The sequence below is a fragment of the Pangasianodon hypophthalmus genome, chromosome 15 (assembly GCF_027358585.1).
Source record: "Pangasianodon hypophthalmus isolate fPanHyp1 chromosome 15, fPanHyp1.pri, whole genome shotgun sequence".
NCBI lineage: Eukaryota > Metazoa > Chordata > Actinopteri > Siluriformes > Pangasiidae > Pangasianodon > Pangasianodon hypophthalmus.
Genome location: NC_069724.1, coordinates 7,919,636 through 7,942,465, shown reverse-complemented (window position 1 = coordinate 7,942,465; position 22,830 = coordinate 7,919,636). Strand labels below are relative to the sequence as shown.

The 22,830-nt window shown below is 38.5% G+C and overlaps 1 protein-coding gene across 4 annotated transcripts in view; it reads right to left on the bottom strand.

The window, feature by feature from the left end:
* Positions 1-22,830, bottom strand: part of igsf9bb (immunoglobulin superfamily, member 9Bb) — a 114,656-nt gene that overhangs the window by 49,213 nt on the left and 42,613 nt on the right. For all 4 annotated transcript variants that reach the window (XR_008303841.1, XM_026938854.3, XM_026938855.3 and 1 more), the window contains exons 4-5: positions 12,672-12,823; positions 656-773 (exon numbers count right to left, since the gene is read on the bottom strand). Coding sequence is in view for 3 of the 4 variants with exons in the window: in XM_026938854.3 (XP_026794655.2) it covers positions 656-773; positions 12,672-12,823 (270 nt within the window). In the remaining variant the exon portion in view is untranslated. The remainder of the gene's footprint in view (positions 1-655; positions 774-12,671; positions 12,824-22,830) is intronic.

Here is a 22,830-nt window from a genome sequence, read left to right as displayed (position 1 = left end):
CAGGTAAAGACGTAATGGCATGTGGTCCATTACAGCAGATCAATGAGTGTGGAAATCATGCGAGCAGAGTCACATACACCACTGCTAATTCCACAGCTTCAGGGGAAATCCTCTAAACTTTCCAGTGTATTCTCCGGGCAATGCTGGCTCAGTGGTTAAGATTCTGAGCATGTGATCAGATGATTGTAAGTTCAAATAACAGGACTTTTAAAAAGCTTCTTTTGTGCTCTTGAGCTTGAACTGCATCACGCCTTGATTGTAGCACTCTCTGAAGAAAAAGCTTCTACTAAAGTGTACATAAATTAATTCAAGCTAAAGATGTAGCAGATTATACTTACGACTAATAAGACCTATATTCAATGTACTCTGCACATGTTAACCTTGAATAATTGCCGTTTTTGGTATATCTACCATAGACACCCCTTGTAGGTATACATTAAGAGATTTTTTTCTTGATGGCAATGGCTGTGGCCTGACCTACAATAAGAGGTCACTCACAGTCAGCCAATTCATAGACCCAATTAGCTGCATTAGCACCACTGAGCTGATGTCTCCACTAGCAGCACATTTTTACTGACAGATCGTATTTAGATATTCAATCAAGTTCCTACACACCCACGCGCTTAGAGAACATTTTGAGGTCAAGTGGCGCTACCTTGGACGAGTAGGCGTGTGGTGTGGATGGCCTCTCCCTGCACACTGTAGGCTCTGCACGTGTATGCTCCTCTGTCCTGCCGGGTGATGGACAACACCGTCAGACTGCCATCGCTCACCTGTTGAAACAGAGCACGCGTCATCATGATGGACACGGCAAACTTGTTAGTGTACAAACTTCAGTCAACACACTCTGAATATGTTTTACCTCTTGTGAATGCTACACCCATACTTCTATGTAAACTCATTGGTTAATGCCACTGTTTTCCATTCAGAGTAATATTAATGTAAAGAATTTTGGGTAATTTATGGAAATTAACATTCAACATTCACTTTAGTTTGGAAAGACAATGTAAATGGTTGCCTTAAGCATTCCTTCTTCAGGATTACAATTACTATTACACCATAATCTTAGCACATACTAAAGCTTCTGATGCAATACACAACTATTGGTCAAGGCTATGAGTAGGGGTGCATCAGTACCGATATTGGTATTAGGTAATGGTTCGATAACGTTCTCCAATATCAATGCTCTGATATCAACATTAATATATGACATAAGCCTAGGGTACGCTGCAGTGCTAATGAACAGCTGACACAAAATGACAGAGATCTGGACATATTTCATAAACTATGCATTTGCTCTCTCCTGTCAATTACAGTGACACTATCCAATCATGTATGCAGAAGAGGGCAAGCAGCACTTTCCTTAAAGTGTATTATTCTGCCCTGTGATGCTGCATGAGCAGCAATTCAAAAAGATGCAGCTGGATGGCTTCATGTGTCTCAGAGAAAGCATGTGTTAGCCTTCACCCTTCCTGGCTGGTAGTCATATAATGGGGAGGGAGTAGCTAGTGAGTGGACACTGGCAGGGAAGATATGAGGGAGAAAAAAAACGGTACAATACAAGTAATGTGATATCTTATGACATTTAAACTGTATCTTTAATTGAGAGTGCACACACACAAAGGTAGCTGCAAGTGTGGAACAGTGAAGCGATAGTGCATGTGAGAGCACTTCAGTTCCGCAAGCACTGAGACACATGCGCTTCCTTTTACCAGGGTCTACACATTGCTCACAAGTGCTATTCACGGTAATTTGTGCTCATTTTTAATGACCGCCATCACTCATACTTCTCTGCATGCTCAGGTCAGCACTCTGATGCTCTCTGTTTAAACACCATAACACTGTAAACATAAAACACAGCAGGAGACGGTCACTAGCAGCACACAACAGCAACCAATATAAACAGCGCTAAATAAAATTGATTGATTAATACTAAGGAAGTTACTCATTTCAGTATTAGTATCAGTATCAGTATCGACAAGTTCCAAAAAACTGATCTGAAAAAACTGGTCTGAAAAAATAAATGGTATCATGAGAAAAGGTGGAAGCAGAAGCAGATACATTAGATACAGTAAACACAATTCCACATGTCAACAAAACATTTAGTAAAGGGTATGTAATATTTTTAATAATATTTTTATTACATCATGACTCAAAAAGAGAGCAAAGAGACGGCGACAGTGTAGGAGAGATCAAATAAACCAGGCCACTCCACCAGGGGCAATAGATCAATGTGCTCTTGTTCTCTCTCTTACACCCACAGATACACCATTCCCATTTTATTACAGCCCCCTCAAGCTGTTACCGGTACCCCTGTACAAGAGCCTGGTGACTATCAAACATTCTCCAGTGTCTTCCACTGTAGCAGCTGAATTGGTCCCAGTAGTGATCCCTGAAGGATCCCTGCACTTGTCCCAATATCCAGTAATAACAAAGGATGCTTATTACCATAACCTTACCTTTCTGGAATGAAATTAGTCATACAACAATTAAGTTTACAAGAGAATTAATAAAACATGTCTTTTGAGATTCTCATTAACTAACAGATCAGGCAGATTTCACCATCATTATTCAATATTTAAGGTTTCTATTGTGTGTGCCTGTTGGAAATGAGATTTAAATGATGACTTTATACTATAGTAGCTTCTGGATGACCCAGATGCCTCTTATGCCCCCCGAAAGCAGTACGAAACTCTGAGAAGTTTGGTTTAGTTTAGTTTAAGTCTAAAGCCTTCATATTTCAGTTATAAGGTATACAGTATGAATTAAACAATGACACAAAGAATGATGCATGAATGAGTCTGTCTGATTCAATAATATAAGCAGTGAATGAATCAGCTTCAGCTGCGTGAATGCAAGCTCCTATCCTCTACTCCCTTATTTACATGTCATATGCATACAACACGCCCCAAATTACACTCATTAACATCTAATTTACATGAAACACATCCTAATTTAGGATAGTAGAAGACAGTGAGGCAAGAAAAAGAAAGCATTCAACAGACAACAGTTACACATTTCACTAAAGCTGAGTTTGAGGTGCTTGTGTCTGACGTTTCTATAACAAAAAATAGTCCCCCCACCCCAAAAAAAAAACCTAAAATAAAATAAAATCAACCGCTAACCCAGGTTCAACAGAGGAAAGGATAAGTCAATGTGTGTAATCCTTTGTTTTATTGAAATTAGTGGTATTATAGAGGTAAATATAGACATTTATGGAAGTGAAATTACTATTATTATTATTTTTTTTTGTGTGTGTGTGTAATATAATAAGGCGTTTTTAGGTCAAAATCGGAAGAAAACTGAATGGTGGGCAGTTCAATCCTAAGCTCAGTTTTGCATGTTCTCCCTGTGACTATATGGGTGTCCTCCAGGTTCTCGTGGCAGTAGGTAGATTGGCCGGTCTAAATTGCCGCTATGTGTGAATGAGGGATGAGGGTGCATATGTGTGTGTGGTTGCTTGCGATGAACTGGCATCCAGTCTAGGCTCTATTCTTGGCTAGTGTTCCCGAGCCTCTAAATCCACCGTAACCCTGACCAGAATAAAGCAGGCCATTGTTTAAATCTAGACTTTGTTTGGATTTAACAGCAATGTGGTAAAGAAACAATTATAATAAAGAAAGGTGTTAAATATTACTGTTTATAGATGACTGATAGAGCTGCATCAGTAATGAGATACACTAGCTGTAGGTGTTTTTGTTTAATAAGTGCAGCAAAGCATTAACAAACATGAGTATTATAATTAAAAGTCCTGAATGCATATAGCTCAACAAATGCTTTTACTGTTTGGCTACTATGTTAACCCCCGCAGATTAAATCCAGTTAAATCCAGTCAGTGTCGGTAGCATGAATGCTGCATTAGTGTAGGGTGTGTTATGGCCCTTTTACTTCATATACACTAGGGATGAAACCAAATACAAATACATTATTCGGAATGAACATATAATGTGAACAGATACAAATACAGATACAAATAGCAGGCGCACTATTGATTTTCTTTTTGTTATTATTTTTTATACTGTAAACATGAGTAGCTGTGTGATGCATTTAGTGTTCATTCATCCTTAGTAACTGCCTGGTCAGGGCCGCTACTACTATATGTATTTTTTTCAGTTTGTGAAATAGAACCAACTAAGTTCATTAGAAAATATCAAGAACACTTGCAAAGATAATAACTGCCGAGTGAGTTTAAAAAACAGTCCCGCACACATCTCGAGTAGCTGAGGTTGAGGAACCGTCAGAGCACCGGCATTTCTACCTCAGAGATTTCCCCTCAACGTTTCCCAGTGTTTACTGGGAGATACAGATATTTGGTGCACTAAACAGATAAAGATAGTGGCATTGCATTATACCGCTAATATATACACACAATTTTGTCAGTGCAAACATACATACAATTCAATTCAATTCTAGTCAGTCTTATTTGTATAGCGCTTTTAACAATGGACATTGTCACAAAGGAGCTTTACAGTGATATATAAATTAAACAATGAAACAATGACACTGAAATAATGACCTTTCTTGAGAAATATAAGTCAGGTCCATGATGTGTTTTGCATCTGCAAATAATTAGCATACATATATCTGAATAATTGTTTTTGACATATGCACATGTTTTTTGTCATACAGGTAAAGAAAGTGATACTGATACCAAAACCAGTCTCTCTCTTATTCCTCAACATTCAAGATATTCAGTTTATGTATGACCTGTTTTTTTCTGACTTCAACTCTTAAACACTACCTGCAAAGGCAGCAAAACTAGTCTCACATCAGCATAAAAGGATGGCATTGTACAAACAGTAAGCCTCTCTCAGGACTCATTAGGGTTTTTCTCCTTTTTTGCCAGACAACAGTGTAACAACACAGGGTTAAAAAGACCCTGGGGGCCACTCTGGGGTTGCCTGGTGCAGGAAAGAAGAGGAGGAAGATCAGTTTAAGACCCTGCTTGAGATATGAGAAACCCTGGCAGCCTGGGAAAACCTGTAGGATGTTGCTGTGGCTGAATTCTGGCAACCAGCCCAAAAAGACAAACCAGAAACTAAAGAAGCCAGAAAAATACTTCACCAAGACAATGTGAACTTTTTATTTACTTTTTAAGCTTGCCTTGCCTATCTTCCTGCGAAAATCATGCTCATGTGGGTAAGAAGCCAGTTTAACAAATGTGGTGGTAGAAACAGTAAGTCCGCATAAAGCTGTCTAAAACCTTGCTAGCTAAGTGTGATTTGCTCACACAGTGAATGTCATGCTTTGATCTAGTAGTCTGATAGTTACGTGACGAAGAAATGGACATCAATTCAGTTTGTAAACTAGATACCAGCTGTACAAATGTCCAGGATGCAATGGAATTAAATCTTTAAATGCAATTTTCTACCTTTTCACTTTTGGGGGTGCAAAGTTTTTAAATGCTGTATAATATTATATAATATATAATATATTTCACATGATTTCTTATGATCTGTAGTAATTTTCATGGATTTATAGTTAATATTCAAAAACTGTAGGATATGCTTTATCATAAATATCTTATTTAATTTTGCAGTCTTTCTGTGTGAAGCATTTTGACATTTTAGTCCTAAAATAAAAATCGTAATATTAAAAAGCTTATTATTACTATTACTACTAACTGTGATTGTATTCTTAGTTCGTAGAACTAAGAAGAATTTCATATATCAACGCTCTTTTCGCTAGAGCACCTTAGAGTGTTTAAATGATCAGTGTATGTAGATGAATAGATGTTTGTAGTAGTGTATGTAGATCACTTCACTTCACTTAGTGTATCAACTAACTGCTGAAACATGACAGAAGCATTACCCAAGTCAAACAGCACCACAGGGTATTGCAGGAAATGCTCAGGGGTTACAAATACTGAAACTTTTGACGCTCTGGCAGTTAGTGTGACCTGCCAATACCCCTTCAGGAAATCAAGCTTGGTAACGCAATTAGCGGTAATTTGTCAATACAGTCCTCCATTACTGGAAATCCGGAACTGTAACAACATTTACCTTCTGGTAATCCATGCAGAATCAATGTCGATGATGACTAGATTACCCCCAGGGATCTAGTGAAATAGCTTTTAAGACACCATTTGGAACAAAAGCTCTACAATTCTTTTTAAAAACAGATTAAAACCATAATTGGTCCAATTAAACTAGTCCATTCATAGTTATTGGGTCTTTTATTATATTGCTGTATTTTTTTTTATCATGTGTAGTCATTTTTTATAGATTTATAGTCAATGCATAAAAATTGTAGGTTCTTTCATTATTGTGCTTTATCATAAATACCTTATTTACAACACTTTGACATTATGGACATAAATTTAAAAAGTGTACCAATAAAGATAAGTACCATTACTATTAACTGTAGTTGAACTGTTTCTGAGTAATTAATGGTTCATAGATCTGAGAGTGAAACATTTGTACATAAGGTTCTAAGAGTTATCGGCTACTTCAATTCATGACGACAGTCAGAAGCAGCTGGGAACTGGGTGATCGTATGTACAACAACTCACACACACACACACACACACGCGCGCACACACACACAGAATGGCAAGAACACAGATAAATGCAGCCCATTTATTCAAAACAGCAGCAATCTGCGACACAGTAATTACTCTAATTAACCAGATGGAGACATGTGGCTAGACTACAGCAGACCCAACAACACACAACTATACACACACACACACACACACACACACACATACAGTCAACATCACACAGACATGAGCCTAAAGCCTGGTGCGATTTTTGGCCTGATTGTGCTGTCCCAGACAAAAATCGCACATCATAAAACATTCTTTGATAAGATCGGAGATGTTAGAACACATAATATGATGTGCTCACTGGCAGCCAATTTAGTACCACTGCAACCAAAGACAAATGACAAAAAAGTTCTGGCAGTGTCAGAAATGTTTGTTTGAAATCTCAGAGTGTGACTGCTGTTATGACACTCATCTAAAATCCACCAATAGGAGGACAGAGTAAACTTTGACTTAATTAATAAAATGTTCACATGTATTCATATAATGTTACCAGCCTACATGCCTGCATGCATGTACAGAAAAAACAGACAGAATAAAAATCCTTATCACCTCAAGTTCACATGAAATAATGGGCATTCCACGTTCTTTTAACACAAATGGCTCCAAACATGTCTTCTTCGTTTAATATTGTAATATTGCTACCATTATAGCTGTTTATGCAACCCCATTTTCTGCACAAGACCAGATCATGATGTTATATGATATAAGCAGAACTTAGTAATTTTCTTTGGAGGATCATTTTCGTATAATCCGTCATAGAGAACACGTGTTATGTGATACAGTCTGTTACTGATTTCGGCCAAGATTTCACGGGGATCATCTTATACAGTCTGACAAGTAATAATCTTAAGACTGAAGTGATTTCACTCATACTCATCAAGGTACTATACATATATACTGTGTCTACAAACATCTGGACCAATTAGAGCCAGTAGACCAGACAAATTCTACTGATAAGTCGAAAAGTTTTTAAAAAGACCCCAAAGCATTCCCTCATGCCAATATGGGCAAGGAGGTAGAATGTGATTAACCCAATAAGACCTCAGGCTATTTATAAGAATGGCTGGCTGCCTGAGCATATCTTTATAGGTTTGACTGATATGCTGCCTTTTCACTAATTATGATGAAGTCGAGGGGAGATAAAGAGTCGATGGTATGTTTCTTGTTTGCTGTTTTCCCCGTGTTTTTTGTTTCCTTGTATTTGTTCCTACTCGTAGCTCCTGAGCCAGTCAGTGATACTCATTCTGCTCCTACAAGCTTGAAGTGCAGAACAGAGCTGGTGTCTTTGCTGTTCTATTTTGGCACACCATGGCACTGAAATACATGGAAGAAATCAAGAAGAACAAAATGTTTTTTTTTTTTTAGGCTCAATGCACTGCACAGATGCATTTTAAACACAAGCATTTCCCTCAGGAACTGTATTTTTAGTGGGAAAACATCTGGTTTGTGATCAGATGGTTGGTTTTATACATGTTTCATAGCTAGCTTGTGTGGAGATCATGCTAGCCTAGTGAACTAAAGTTAGGAATGTGTACAAAAAAAAAAATGGTGTGATCACAGCATTATGTGATTTGGATCTCTATTACACATTTAGTTATCATTGGTAAAGATGGGTAAAAAGGATTATGGAAAAAATGTCTTTGTGGTTAATTAGCTTCATCTCATACTGACAATATGAGATAAATAGAACCTTTAATGAATTTAAATAAATTAATATAATTAAATTAGATATTCACTCAGTTGGTGTCTTGCAATCACTCCAAAATCTCTCATGGATGCTCAGTTGTGTAGAGATAGGGTGACTCAAATGATCACAAGCCAACTTATAGTCACACTTCAGCTTGTTCCTTCAGATAATGTAGGTTTTACACATTGTCAAGAATACATTGTTAAGTAACTTGATAATCTACACTTTAAATTAAACTCTAGTCTAGCAGCCTTTGCCACTGACGCTTATTAAAATATTATATAACTGAGAGTGTGTGGCTTTGCAGTGTATCTTTTATCTACAGCCTGCTGAGGAAATTATAAATGTAATAATAAAAAAACAACCTCCCTGCCTCTCTGTCTTCTCTATTAATATGAACTGAGTTTCTTTCTCATCAGCTAAATGCTTGCTGTCACTCAGTCTAACAAGCCATGCATGGCAACACGCCTCTCATCAAAACCTCATCCTTCTTCAGTTGTTGAGTGTTCAGTCTTAAAGGCAAGAGCCTGTTGCTACAATTTTCTAGCTATTATTCAGCTATGTGTATGGAAATGTCATTGATCTATGTGATGCTTCAAATCAAACACCATATAAAAAGAGTGACTGAACCGTGCATTACTCTGACATTCTCTTTGCTGAGTCTACAGTCTCTAAAAACAGATGCCTTACATTTAGTAACCCACTGGTGCCACTACTGCATTCCTTTTAAGGTCATATGAGTGTGCAATCCACCATTCCTACTGTGTCTGCAGAAACAAAGCCACATTTAGTTTCTCTAAAAAATGTGCTGTACATCACCCTGGGTTTATCCGACCAAAAATAAACTGGCCATGGCACAGTATTGCTTCAGTCGATGTTACTGAATATATACAGCCAGTGGTAGGAGTGGAGTAGGTATGGATTTTGAACCTGATTCCGAATTTGGACAATATTATCTAAACTTATTTGTGAATAAGTAGTTCTAAACTGAACTTGTAGACCAGCGGTATTCAAGTAAAATTGTAACAGTCCAGTTACATAAAATTCCTTGCATACAAAGGTCCAGATAAGCAACTAATATGATTGAAGTATTAGTCATAATAACTATAGTGATAGTGATACCTATTAGTGATAGTGATAGTTTAAGGCTACAAGTAAGACAGTTCAGTGTGGTTTTGTTTTGTTTATTATTGGCGCTTCATGAGGCATGTAACAGAAGAGACTTATCTGCTTTGAATAAGTAGGGAGAATAAACGCATACAATACATTCTCTCTCCATTCATCTTTAGACATTCTGCTTTCAGCATTGCCTTTAAAAAAAAAGCCATGATGTCAGATCACTAATCAGAGTGCATAAAATGAAAAATCTAAAAACGTAAAAATGTCAATTTCTGAGCTAACATCTCTAGCCCTGTAGCTCGGCTCTGGTCCGATGAGCTGCCTACAACTAAATAATTTACATACATGTGTGTGATTGGATAAACTGCATCAGAAGCCCTGATGGTTCAAGTTTAGTAATCTTGAGTCACTGAACTAGACATTTTTTTCATTTGTTTATCGGATCTGCCACAGTACTTTCCTAAGAACTTGATATGGTCTGCTGAAATACACTCTATCGCCAAAAGTATGTGGACACCTGACAATCATGCCCATATGCACTCGCTGAACATCCAGTTCCAGTGTTGGTCCCCCCTTTGCTGTAATGACAGCCTCCATTCTTTTGGGAAGGCTTTCCACTAGAGTTTGGAATGTGGCTGTAGGGATTTCTGCCCATTCAGCCACAAAAATATTGCTGAGGCCACTTGAGTTCTTCCATACCAACCTTGACAAACAATGTCTTTATGGACGTTGTTTTTTGTTCACAGGGGAATGGTCATGCTATAAAAGGTTTGAGCTAGACCCCTTCCAGTGAATGGAAATCTTACAGCTACAGCAGGCAAAGACATCCTAAATAATTGTGTACTTTCAAATTTGTGGCAACAGTCTGGGGAAGTTTGGGGAAGGCCCGCATATGGGTGTGATGGTCAAATGGTCATATTTGTGGCTATATAGTGTACTTTGTGGGTGTACTTTTATAATGTACTTTTACTTTGTACTCTCCACATCCAGACTGACTTAAAGACAATCAATGGTTTTGATAATAATAATTCAAACAAAACTGACTCGTCTCTTTTGAAACCCATTAAAACATACCTCCCACAATACTATAAAATCCAAACCTCATAATTAATTATGCCACTTACACTTCACTCTATGTAGTTTACACTATTTCCCACTCACACACTCACACTCCATAACCTGTGCTGCCTTCTACTGCTCTTGAAATTATAGTTAAAAGATTCCCAACCTAAAAGTTGCACTTTAATGTCTCTTAAAACTGTAATTGAAACAGAGCGCTTCAGAAACAAATCTGGTACCAGAGTTTCTGTAACCTGCTATAAAATCTTTACTGGGGCAATCCATAATCAGAAGCACAATACAGGCAAAAGTCGAAACCACAGGGAAACTCAGAAAATGAGGCTAGGACGCTAAAAAAAACATGATAAGAGTTTGCGCTGAAACAAGAAACAGCAGGGTATACAAAGAGAAACTAATCAGGCAGGAAACACAGAAAAGGTGCACACACTTGTGGAACAAACCAATGACAGGACAAGGGCGGAGCAAATCAGCTTCTAACCTAATAGTCCGACTGACGCGTGTGACAAAACCTAAGGGACTTAGGCAAAACTTTAATCTATTTTACACCAAGTTAAAGGCCCAAATGTTGGCAGGGACATTTCAGCTGTTATGAAAGTTCCCTACCCAAAGCTACTCCTGCATAATGCATAATATAAGACAGGCAATGAGAGAAAAGGATTGGAAATTATGGCAAAGGATGATGGGAGTAAGAATACAAATGAGGCAGAAAGGCAGAGAGGGAGCCAGGATGAGTGCGTGAGAAAGGGAGAGATAGAAAAAAGAGAATAAGGCAGAGGCTGACATTGAAAGTGGTGGAAAACTGCTTTAAATCTGTCACTTCCCATTTCAGCACATATCACAGGCTGTAAGAGTGGCAGCTGGAGCTGAGACTCTACAGGGACATCCGTCAATCAAAGGACGACATCAGAGTGACTGTTCATACAGACACCTGCTAGAGGACTACTGACTCTGCTGATACAACTCCGATTCTAAGAGCTCATCTGATCAATATGGCGGCTCGCTCTGAAAAAAGAGGGCTGACACGGGACACAGAAAGAGTTAGCAATTAGAAATCGCTCAGAGGATGTGCAGTGACACATCTGCTGTCTCGTCTGTGGATACACACACGCGCAGACACACACAAACTGTGTTGTGTTCTCTTCACTCTGAGTCAAGTATTACACTCAACTGGTGTTTTCCATCTCACAGGGTCACAGAGCATGAAGCTATGAAGCTGTAGACGGATGGAGAGCTTAGCACATGTCCATGTGTCTCAGCGAGAGAGAAAATTGTTTCCTGTCACTCTCAGTTTTGCAATAAGCCACACACACACACACACACACACACTCACACAGTCCTCCCTGGCAAAACATTCATGGCTCAATTAAGTCATTGTGACAGTATAGCACGGCCAATGCTTCAGTGTTTGAGTGACTTCACTAATCTCCAAAACAAATTAAAGCAAAACTGTAGAAAGGGAAATTTGCTGAAATGTATCAGGTTGCATATAGAACTCTATATGTTTTCAGTGTTGGGGAGTAGCTAGCTACAAGTAGCATTTTAGTATTGTAGCTCCAGGGCTGTGTAAAAGTTCTATGCATTTTCACACAGGTTCCGCGTCCACATGGGTTTCCTCTGGGTTCTCCGGTTTCCTCCCCAGTAGGCTGAATGGCTTCTCTAAATGCTCCCTATGTGTGAATGAGTGTGATGCCCGGTAATGGACTGGTGTTCTATCCAGTCTGTATTCTCACATTGCACCCAGTGTTTCTGGGATAGGCTCCAGATCCACCATGACCCTGACCAGGTTAAAGTGCTTACCGATTAATGGATGAAATGAGCTGCACGAAAACGAAAATGTCGCAGTTGGACAGAGTAGATTCATTGTAATTGGCTGGTTTTTCTAAGTACCCTGTAGTGTAGCTAGCTACTTTATCAAAATGGTATTTTTGGCTGTAGCTTAGCTAAATCATGAGTAACGTGTACAATAAAAAGTAGCTTCCCAGACACTGCATGATGTTGTGCACTATTAAAAGGACTGATGGTAACAAACGGTTGCCTAATACCTGACACATAGGTATCCCATTATATTGTCCCTTTCGCAATGGCTTTGCATGATAAAAATGTATCAACATCACCTAAAGACTATGCATGAAAAATCACACGGGTGCTCAAAGAACAGGCTACTAATGAGAAGTGAATTCTGCACACTTTGTGTCATATAGCTAATATTAGCAGCTGAGAAGAGAAAGTGGTTCCCACCTTGTACTTGGCGCTGTCCTGTAATTCCTCACCCTCCCGTATCCAGCTGACCGAGGGTTTGGGGTTGCCGAACGCCGTGCAGCTGAGAGTGATGCTGCCCCCCTCTTTAGCCTCCACGTACTGTGGCGGTGTGTCTATGAAGGTTGGAGGAGCTGCAACACAAATGAGAGGTGTTTATACATCTATGTTCTACATACAGCCCAGTATCTGCTGCAGATCAATCAGTTTAATGATGACATGGCAGGTAAATGATAATAATCCATGCATATTTATCTTCTTTTTTAGGACCATAATTTCCTGAATGTAAATGAGTCTGGAGTGTATACTTGCGTGTCACAGATTTAAATTTACACGGTGTGATAATCCAGTCTAAAAATACCACAGTTTCACGGTATAACGGCATTAATAGAGCATTTAAAACAAACAAGCCTGTGGTAAAAATGAAAGGAAAAAGCAGGATTTTCTAAGAGACTGATAACAAAACAGCGGTGCCAAATTCATGATAATTTCATTCAATATTCACAAAATGTTATTTTTTATGAAGAAATGGAGGGAAAGTAAAACAATTTAACATTCACTCAGTAACATTTACATGTTATTTTGTTGCCAAAAATTAAGATGAAAAATGATCATCAACAGGCTTTTTTCTGTGATGAAAACTAAATAATGAATAATAATTCACTCCAAAATACATACCACGTAAAATATAATGACTTTTTCCTCAACAAATAGAATAGAAAATGAGATGAAAATGTCAGAACTAGCTGATTAGATGAAAGTGAATCTCCGTGCACTCACTTTGAAAAGTTGATTATTCAAGAGAATTAATTAAGACGTGTTGGAGCTATGAAGCAAGAGGCAAGGTGAGAAAGCACCTCTGTGGTGGCGAGCATGGTGCTAGATAGACTACAGCCCTGGCTTCTCTGATCTGAATATGTATGCTAATCCTGCATAGGTGGGGAATTATCCTGTCATACTCGCATGCTAACTTTAGTAACCATTTGGATTGCTGTTATTTTGTGATAAAATGTTTTATCCCTTTCGTCCCCTAGGAAAAACTGCTTTTTCAGTGTCTACCTTGTTAGGCTGTATAATACTAGCAACATAGAACTAACACACTGGATGGCCAACATCATGTGATACTTGATGAATACAATTATATTCATGTGAATAAATGTGCTCATTAGAATAATGTTATTAAATGCACACACTTCATTAAGGAGCTGCAAAATGATAACATAACATAATAGTTTGAGCCATTGCAGAAATACATCAGTTTTAACTGACTAAAATTGCTGTTTTTTTTTTTTTTGTCAACTAAATCTAAACTAAGACTATCAATAACCACGTGACTAAAATATGAATACAAATATTGGGCTGTATTCAGAGTCTGCAACTTGCATCCAAAAGTTACGTCACTATTTTAATAGAGTTGATTAATAAACATTCAAATCGAATCAAATGATTAAAATAATGCCAATGTGTTTATTCATTCAATTTGCTTTCCTGTAAAGAAAAGGTCCCCAAAGCTGAACACTCATCTGCTACACTTACAGCTCACTGGAAGTAACTGTTGTTTATAATTTTATCGATAAAATTATATTTATTAATTAAAATAATTAAATCCTCAAGACATCCCTTTTCATGGATTTCAAAGATCTGATACAATTAATTAATTGTCATATTTATGCATTTAAAACTGGCCTCGAACTACATTCTATATTTGTTTTATTTTTTTTTTTAAAGCAGAAACCATTATCCTGATTTTATTTGCTTCACTGACTACTTGCCTTTCTTTTCTATACACACTCATACAAAATACCAAAAACACCTTAGTGAACATCTTAGCTCAGCATAAAAGTAGAGTTTTTTAAAATATATTTTTTACTTCGGAATATTGCTAATTTTTAATTAAAAAATTATATTTTCTGAATTTTTTGTTAAGCAACATTAATTAGCACTGGATGTTAATTCTGGGCCACATTTGGAAAACCTTTTTTTACTCATAGCATTTCTACACATGTTCAGTTCATTTACTTTTAAATACATGAGTGATTTTACAAAAAGAAAACAATGTGCAATTTTTATGTAATAAAAAATGCTTTTAAAGTTTAAATTTTAAACTTTTAAATTACAGTTGAGACAAGCCTCTGTTTCAGGCAGATACCACCTCTTGTGCATAACTCTTACATAACTTCTGATGTCTATAGTTATATATGAGGTCTGAATATCAAAGTGCACAAAATCAGTATTGTCACTGCCTGTGCTTAACTCAACCCGGAATATGGCCAATAATCTACGTCTTTATCAAAAAACTAAATTCAGATTAGCTGTTTGAGTGTAACACTGATTATAGTGAGTAACAATAGAGTCATAAACGCTCTGACACCTCAGGATACTCACAACACTCAGGAAAGTATATCATGATGTTAATAAATTGCACTATCGACACTAACATATTACTCAGCCCTATCTTCATGTAACACTGTCTTTTAATGGGCTTATTATACACCCTCGGAATGATATACAAACTTGTTTTGATAGTTAGTATAAGAAATAGCCATAGTTTAACAGCCACTCAGACAGACAAGACGTGCGGTCAGAAATCTTTAAAGATGTCTTCTTCTCCTTAATTGAATCCGTGATGCAGAGAGAGAGTGAGGCGCTTTCTCGGATTCACATGTCAGAAGAGGCGACGAGGCCGAGAGGCAGAGACATCTGTCCACTCAGAGAGCTCCATCTGCTTGCTGTTCAGCTTCAGATACACTCACACACTCCCACAGCACTGACCTGTGATGCTGACTAAACACCAACACTCCAAAAACAGAGCCTGTCTCTCCTTTCACTCACACACTCTCTCATAAGCGTCTGTCAGAATGTCTCAAAAGGCTGAAGGCCACTAGAGGGTGTGTAAAAAAAAAAAAAAAAAGTCCTGCAATTGCACAGCCGCAGTTTCTTATTGATCTTATGGCCTGCTTCTGGCTCCAAAGCCTTCAAGTGATCTCACCTGACACCGGCACATGCGCAGACTGAATAAATGTGCCTTATATTTCGCTGAATCAGACATCACACTCGCTTGGCACTATACCTGCAGTGGGCAGAAATCAAAGTGCTGGTACTGCAGCTTCTCTATTCATGTACAGCAGACTGTCAGGCTTTATAGTCCCGCTTTCTCTGATCACACACACAACGGCAGGCTCCAGCAGGTTGTGTTTGGTGCCAGTCAGGCTGCACCTGCAGTGTCAGTAAAGAGGGCTATCTGCTGAGGCTAAATAGAGCTTTTGGAACAAGTGGCCTCTTACTGCGCTTCTCTGTGTCTCTAATTATATCCTTCTCATGTTAGATTACTGCGAATGCATCAAACAGAGCTGCTGATTTCAGATCATCTGTGCATCACCTCCAAATGCAAACACACCCCTGCAAAAGGGCTGAGAGCTGGTTAAAGCTTTCCAAAAAATGTAGCTGCTACACTATAAGCTACATGGCAAAAGTAGCATAAATGAATGATAGTCCCTCACTGGAAGAATATTGGGAGATCAGGACAGGACCCGACAATGCCATAGCTATCTGTGTCCGGGAATCCAAGAAAGCAAAACTGGCCGTCCTCTCTGGATGGGAGGGATGGCATACTCTCCCCTGTCAATCACAGTGACAGTGTCAGCTGTGGGTGTCTGTGAGCTCATGTATGTGGAAGAGGGCAGACAGCCCTTTCCTTAGTGTGTTCAGCTGCCCTGTGACGCAGCATGAGCAGCAGTTGGAAAAGGTGCAGCAGCTGGCTTCACATGTCTCAGAGGAAGCACGTGGTTGGTGGTTGTCATGTGGTACGGGAGAACTAGCTAGGGGGTGGGAATTGGTAGGTGACCAAACAGAGAGAAAGTGGGGTAAAACTGTAAAAAATATATACTACATACTGTTTATATACAAATAATAATGAAATGAAACAAACAGTTTCTTTTCTTTTTTTTTTAACACACAGTTGATAAAAATTCAGCCGACTGTCCCTAAGGTCTGACTGCAGGTCACTACAGTGCTGCCTACATTGTGCTGACTTTAATGAATCCTGAAAGAGAAAAATGGTGAGACACCAGCTATTTCTACAGTTCCATAAAATTCAAGAGTTTTTTAAATCACTGCTATGGCAAAGCAGATAGACCTTCGGTGTGCAATCCTTTACAGCTCATGTGCTAAAGTTTACACACAGTTAAGTAAAAAATTTCTGTATGCATTTTCTCTAAGAAAGGATATGACCAGCCTTTACATCGCATTCCTAAAATCCGGTCCGGAGATGGAAAGGATCTAGGCAAAACCTCTTTTCAAACTATTTTCAACCTTTCAAAAGGTGACCATGTGACTACTGGGAAATGTAGTTAAACTAGCAACACTGACTGAGAGATATTCTACTGTATGATGATAAATATTAAATATTTTATCTACTTCATGGAAGATTAATATCATTCCCCTGCTGTGCGCGTGTGTGTGTGTGTGTGTGTGTGAGCAGCAGCCAGAGATAAAATCAGAAGCTTGTATCTCAGGTGCAGATATTTAAGCTATAATAAGGCTTTGTGGTTACACTGAAGCAGATTGTAAAGCTTCTAAAAAGCAGGCAGGATGGATCTGGTCATACACAAGCCTTCATCTTTCTCCTCATTCACCTCACATGAACATGAACAGCTCTTCCTAAACACTAAAGCTCAACAGTACTTTCCTGGAATGATCTCTCATCGGATTCTTCCACTTATCCCTAATAATTTCTCCAAATAGCTCCATTTTGACAATCTGCTGTGAAGAGCAGCTGCTTGCCTGTGAGTGAATACAGAGACCATGTGATAGCATGCTAGTTCTGTAGCTAGTGTATGAAAAACCACAACAGTCATGATGAGAGCAAACTTACTGACATGGTGACAGTAAGCAGTTTTAGCAGTCTGTTTAGTTAGCTATCAGAGCTAACGTATAGACGTAATATTAGCTTTCACTCCCCATACTGTATCAATGCTAAACCTGGCAGTTATCAGCAAACGGGAAGAATTTTTAGAACACTTAGTAAAACTTTATTCAGAGACTTTATCATATTAATGGCTTATATGAGAGATATAAATATGTGCCTGCATTTGTGTGCCACTTTTATCAGAATACTCACCAACAACCCAACAGCAACCTCTGATATTAATCAGATTGTTCACAAAGCACCCATTTACATACTGCAGGTTTCTCAAAGCCTAATATTTGAAATAATAATTCTCTAGTATAATACACTATGCAGCCCAACTATGTTACATGTACACATAGCTAATTCTAGGGTTTAGTCTAACCCTCATATAAATAATTTTGCAGCAGAATGCAAACAAATCAAAAGCAAACAGACTTTTTCACTTTAATACAAAAAAAAACCCCACATTTTACATGTAAAAGATGGTTGAGAAATTAAAGGAAAAACTAACAGTGTTTTACTAAGGCATCGTGCCACCCCAAGCTGCCAAAACAGCTTCCATGAGCCTTGCCATCAATTCTACAAGTCTGGAACTATACTGGAGGGATGAATACCACTCTTCCAAGAGCTATTCCCTCAGTTGGTGTTTTGATGATGGTTTCTGGAGAGCGTGGTCGCTCTAAAATCTCCCATAGGTGTTCAAATGGGTTGAGATCTGGTGCGTGTGAAGGTCATTGCATAAGATTTACATAAATTTCATCCTCATTAAACCTTTCAGTGAGCTCTCATGCTCTGTGGATGGTGTGGAGTCCTCCTGGAAAAGAACATTCCTATCAGGATAGAAATGCTCATCATAGGATAAAGGTGATCAGTCAGGACTGTATTGATTTGCAGTGACTCTTCAATCCAAGGAGATGAGTCGAGCCAAACCATGCAAGCAAAATAAATAAATGCCCCAACAGTATAACACAGGCATCGGCTTTCCTTTAATTTGTCTCCCATCTGTAGCTGGTCACAACTATCAGAATATTGAATATATTGACTATTCACTAGTTATTGTGTATGAACATCTGTTCTCTGGTTTTTCAATCCAAAACAAACTGACAACAATTCACTTTTTTGGGAAAATTATAGTCACTGGGTTGAAAAGAGTGATTGAGCACTCTGTCCTGAGTTGTGTTTGGAGGAATTAATGAGAATAAATGCCTCCATTAAAACTAAATATCCTCACATATGGCTACAGGAAATGATTGTTTTCAAGGTCAGACAAATGTCCTCTTTCTGCGAAATGGACAAAAACTTCCAAACTCTATCAACATATACTGTAAAGTTGGCTTGCAAGATGAAACTAGAAGGAGTAACCCTAGGTTCAGACTAGCAAGTGACAGAGCGACAAGCGACAATCGTATTGGGTTTTTCTTCTAAGCAAATTTGGTATGACACTGTAAAGAGCAGTAAAATGTGGTCTGATGTTTCTTCAGTTCCCTTCTCACAACTTTTAGTTCCCACCAGCAATTAGTTCCCATTTACTGTTTGATGCACAAAAATGTTAGAACCATGGGTTCATATTATCCAGTCATATATGACATCTCCTTAAATGTGTATAGAGATAAAGTAAAAATCAAGCTTGGAAGGAAGTAGCAAGGATCGGTGGTGGATCTATTGGAATGTTAAAAAAAAAAAACACTGGAATGTGCACACAAGAGACAAACTACAAGCAACATAAGCAACATGTAGTTTGCTCGTGTGAACCTATGGTACTTGTACACAGCTGAGTGAACTTAAATAACAGCATATAAAGGCACAGTAATCCACCTCACAGAGCAGTAAATAAGTGTCCAGAATGAGGTGTTGTGCACGTCCTTCAGGAAGAAATGGTGTACTCAGGACTGCTAAGGGAAAGAAGCAGGAAAGAAGAGCAGCTGAGCTCCTCTTAATTCATAGCCAGCTCTTAGTGTTCCTGCTGCTGCTGCTGCAACTGGTGATGCATTTACCTCAGCCGGAAATGTCTGTCTCGGTCTGTCTCCGCTCTCTGTCTCTGTCTCTCTCTCTCTTCCTCTAACTCTCTTTCACTGGCTCACTCGTTATACTGTATGCAGATGAAGTGAATAAAATGACTCTAAAAAATGACTTGCTCTTAGAAAAGCCATAACAAAATGCATTGAAAAATCACAAGAGAAAGATTTCACCGCCGTCAAACCGTGCATTTTGTGAGACAATGGCACAACAGAGAGCTGCCAGATGCTCTAAATAAACGTAAACGCAGGGCAGAATGGAGCAGCAGAGATGCCAGTAGAGAGCGGAGATGTGGAACTGATACCCAGAACTAATTACAGACGAATGCAAATGTCATATCCAGCATTTACAAGCAAGTCATAATGAGGAAAATCCTCTTTGCCCAGGACTGATGTTCATCCCCACAGACTGTTGGCTCATATCTGCCTTCGATGCAGCATATTATAAAGTGAAGCAATGAATCATGGGAAGGTTTTGCAGACTGTGGGCGGTGAGGCTGCACTGGCCAGCAAAAGGTGCTGATGTGAGCATGGGGTCCACGTACGCTGCGTTCATTTGATTTTTGTTTTCATTTCAAAACGATTTTGGCTTTAAGACAGCATATATTATACTCCTTGGCTTATTTTTCCTCATTTCAGATTCATTTTCAGGCTAAAATTAATGAATGACCCCAATGTGTGTCAGCAATTATTGGCTAGCTAGTTAAGATTTAAGACTCATTACTGCATGATGTACTGCTAATATAATAAAGTCACTACGTGCTTTTAAAAATAGCGAGGGGTGACAGTAAAGGAGGATGACAGTAAAGGAGGATGACATGGTGGCTGAAAAAATTCTATTCATTTCAATTTTATTTATAGAGAGCTTTAAGTAATGAATATTGTCACAAAGCAACTTTACAGATGTGTGAATATAATTTAGATTTATCCCTAATGAGCAAGCCAGAGACTGGATTTTCCAGATGCTGCTATTTAAGAATATTTTAATCACAATAAATTTATTTCTATATATGCGGATCTGATTTTTATCAAAGCCTTTCTGAAAACATACTCAAGAGTACACATCGTAACTAGAGAATAGCATGTAGAATAGCCAAGTTGTACTTGATTTCTAGACTTTTGTGGTGAAAGAAGTAGAAAGAGTTGAAAACAGTTTTAAAAAAATTAATAATTTGAATCATTATTTATTTAAAAAAAATTATTTCCTTTTTTAGTGTGTGCCAAAAATAAAGAAATAAAAATAAATAAATTTTTTCCCATTTTCATGTTGAATGGCACTGCAGCTTTTCTTTTTTATTTTTTTGTTTTGTTATTTGGCTTTTATGGTTTTTTTTAATGTGTATTTTTTGTTGATGTGTACGGTGATCCTGAGTGAAATAAAAACACTATATAAATACAGCTAATATGGAACTGGTGACACAAAGCAACACCTTTGCTTTACCCAACAGATGTTAACACACCCCTAATGAGATGTACGGAAGATGGCACGACTGTAGTGCTAAACTACATAAATGCATTATATTAGTCGCCCTGGTCTGCTACAGCATTGCAGGAGCTGGATGGTGTTGGTTTAGTTGCCAGAAATTAATTAGTGAAAGTGTAATGCAGGGGTTACAGCAAAGCCAAATCACATGGGCATTGGATTGACACTGTGAACATGCAAAACACTGTGGAAAGTATAATCAGGGATCTGAACTGAGCGAAAGATTCATGAATTGTTTAAAAATCAGATAATCTATAGGTTTACTGTTCCTAATTGGGTTCTACTTGGAGCTTGTGATCTGTTATCAGGCTCTGCATACAACTTTTAAGGCTTCCTAAAGAAGGACAGACCAAATAAACCTTTACTTTAGATGTCAGACTGTCAGATTACTTTTATTGTAAAGACAATTTTCCTTTACTAAGAAGGGGTTATATTTGGTACAATGCAAATTTGCAGCAACTGCTAAAGCATTTAGGAGCTACTAAATGCTTATACGGTAAACTGAGGGAATAAGTGGATAAAGGAACGCCTTCATTTGCTTCTTGGTTATCCTTTTTCTGAAATAAGGGCTGGGCCTTTCTCTTTAGTTCCTACCTGATATGAATATATTGTACAGATTACCTTTACACCTGCCTGAAAAGATTATAGTGTGACCAAAGACACATTTTAAGCACAGTTTACTCATCATTCTCCAGTGCTTTGCTGTTGTCTGTTGTGGACTGTGGCCTTTGCTATTGCCCACAATGCCATCTGCAGAGTGACTGCAGCATATGGTCAGGCCCACTCAGCTGAATGCTCAGCACTTACACCAGGCTGTGAAGCCATCAGCACCATGGAGAGCTCCCGGAGTCAACATCAACAAGACCAAAAGCCAGCTGCTGCCTCAACACTACCTGCTCATCTCACATCTGCACAACAAACAACATGGTCTCACACTTGCCTATGTATATTGCAAAGTTTTATCGAGGGATACAACAATTGTGGTTACGTTTAGCAGCTAAGGTAGCATTCAGACTTAACTTCATACCTTAAATCATGTGAAATGAAACAAAATCCAACCATTGGCCTCATGAATCCAGGTTGGTTGGAATGGCTAGAGAACAAGCTGGAGCACTGCTAATTCACCTGACTAATGACAAGCACAAACGTAATAGGACTGAATAGCATCTTGTTTACTATGAGCTCTACAGATCACACCCAAACCCAAAAAAAGTGATTGAGGTCAGAGACAGAATATTTAAACACAGTCCACTGCTTTAAATACAGTCCACTGTATTTAAAGTGGTGCAATAATAATTAAAAAAAAGCGTTCACCCTATTATCGGGGAAATCGTGAGTTTAAATTGCAAGGATGCCATAGTCATGCCATAGCCGGGAGCCAAGGGAGCAAAACTGACCATGTGATCACTCTCTTCCCTGTCAGTCACAGAGACACTAGCCATTCATATGCATATGTGAGCTTGAGTATGAGGAAGAGGGCAGATAGCTCTTTCCTCGGTATGTTCAGCTGCCCTCTGACGCAGCATGAGCAGCAGTTCAAAAAGATGCGGCAGCTGGTTTCACGTCTCTCAGAGGTAGCACGTGTTAGCCTTTAGTCTCCCCATTTGATAGCTGTTGTATGATAGGAGACCGCTGGCTGGTGGGTGGGAATTAGCAAGTGACCAATCTGGGGAATGAAGATAAACATGCCAGCGTGTAACCCTCAATATGGTGGCTGTATTACATAAGCTGGAC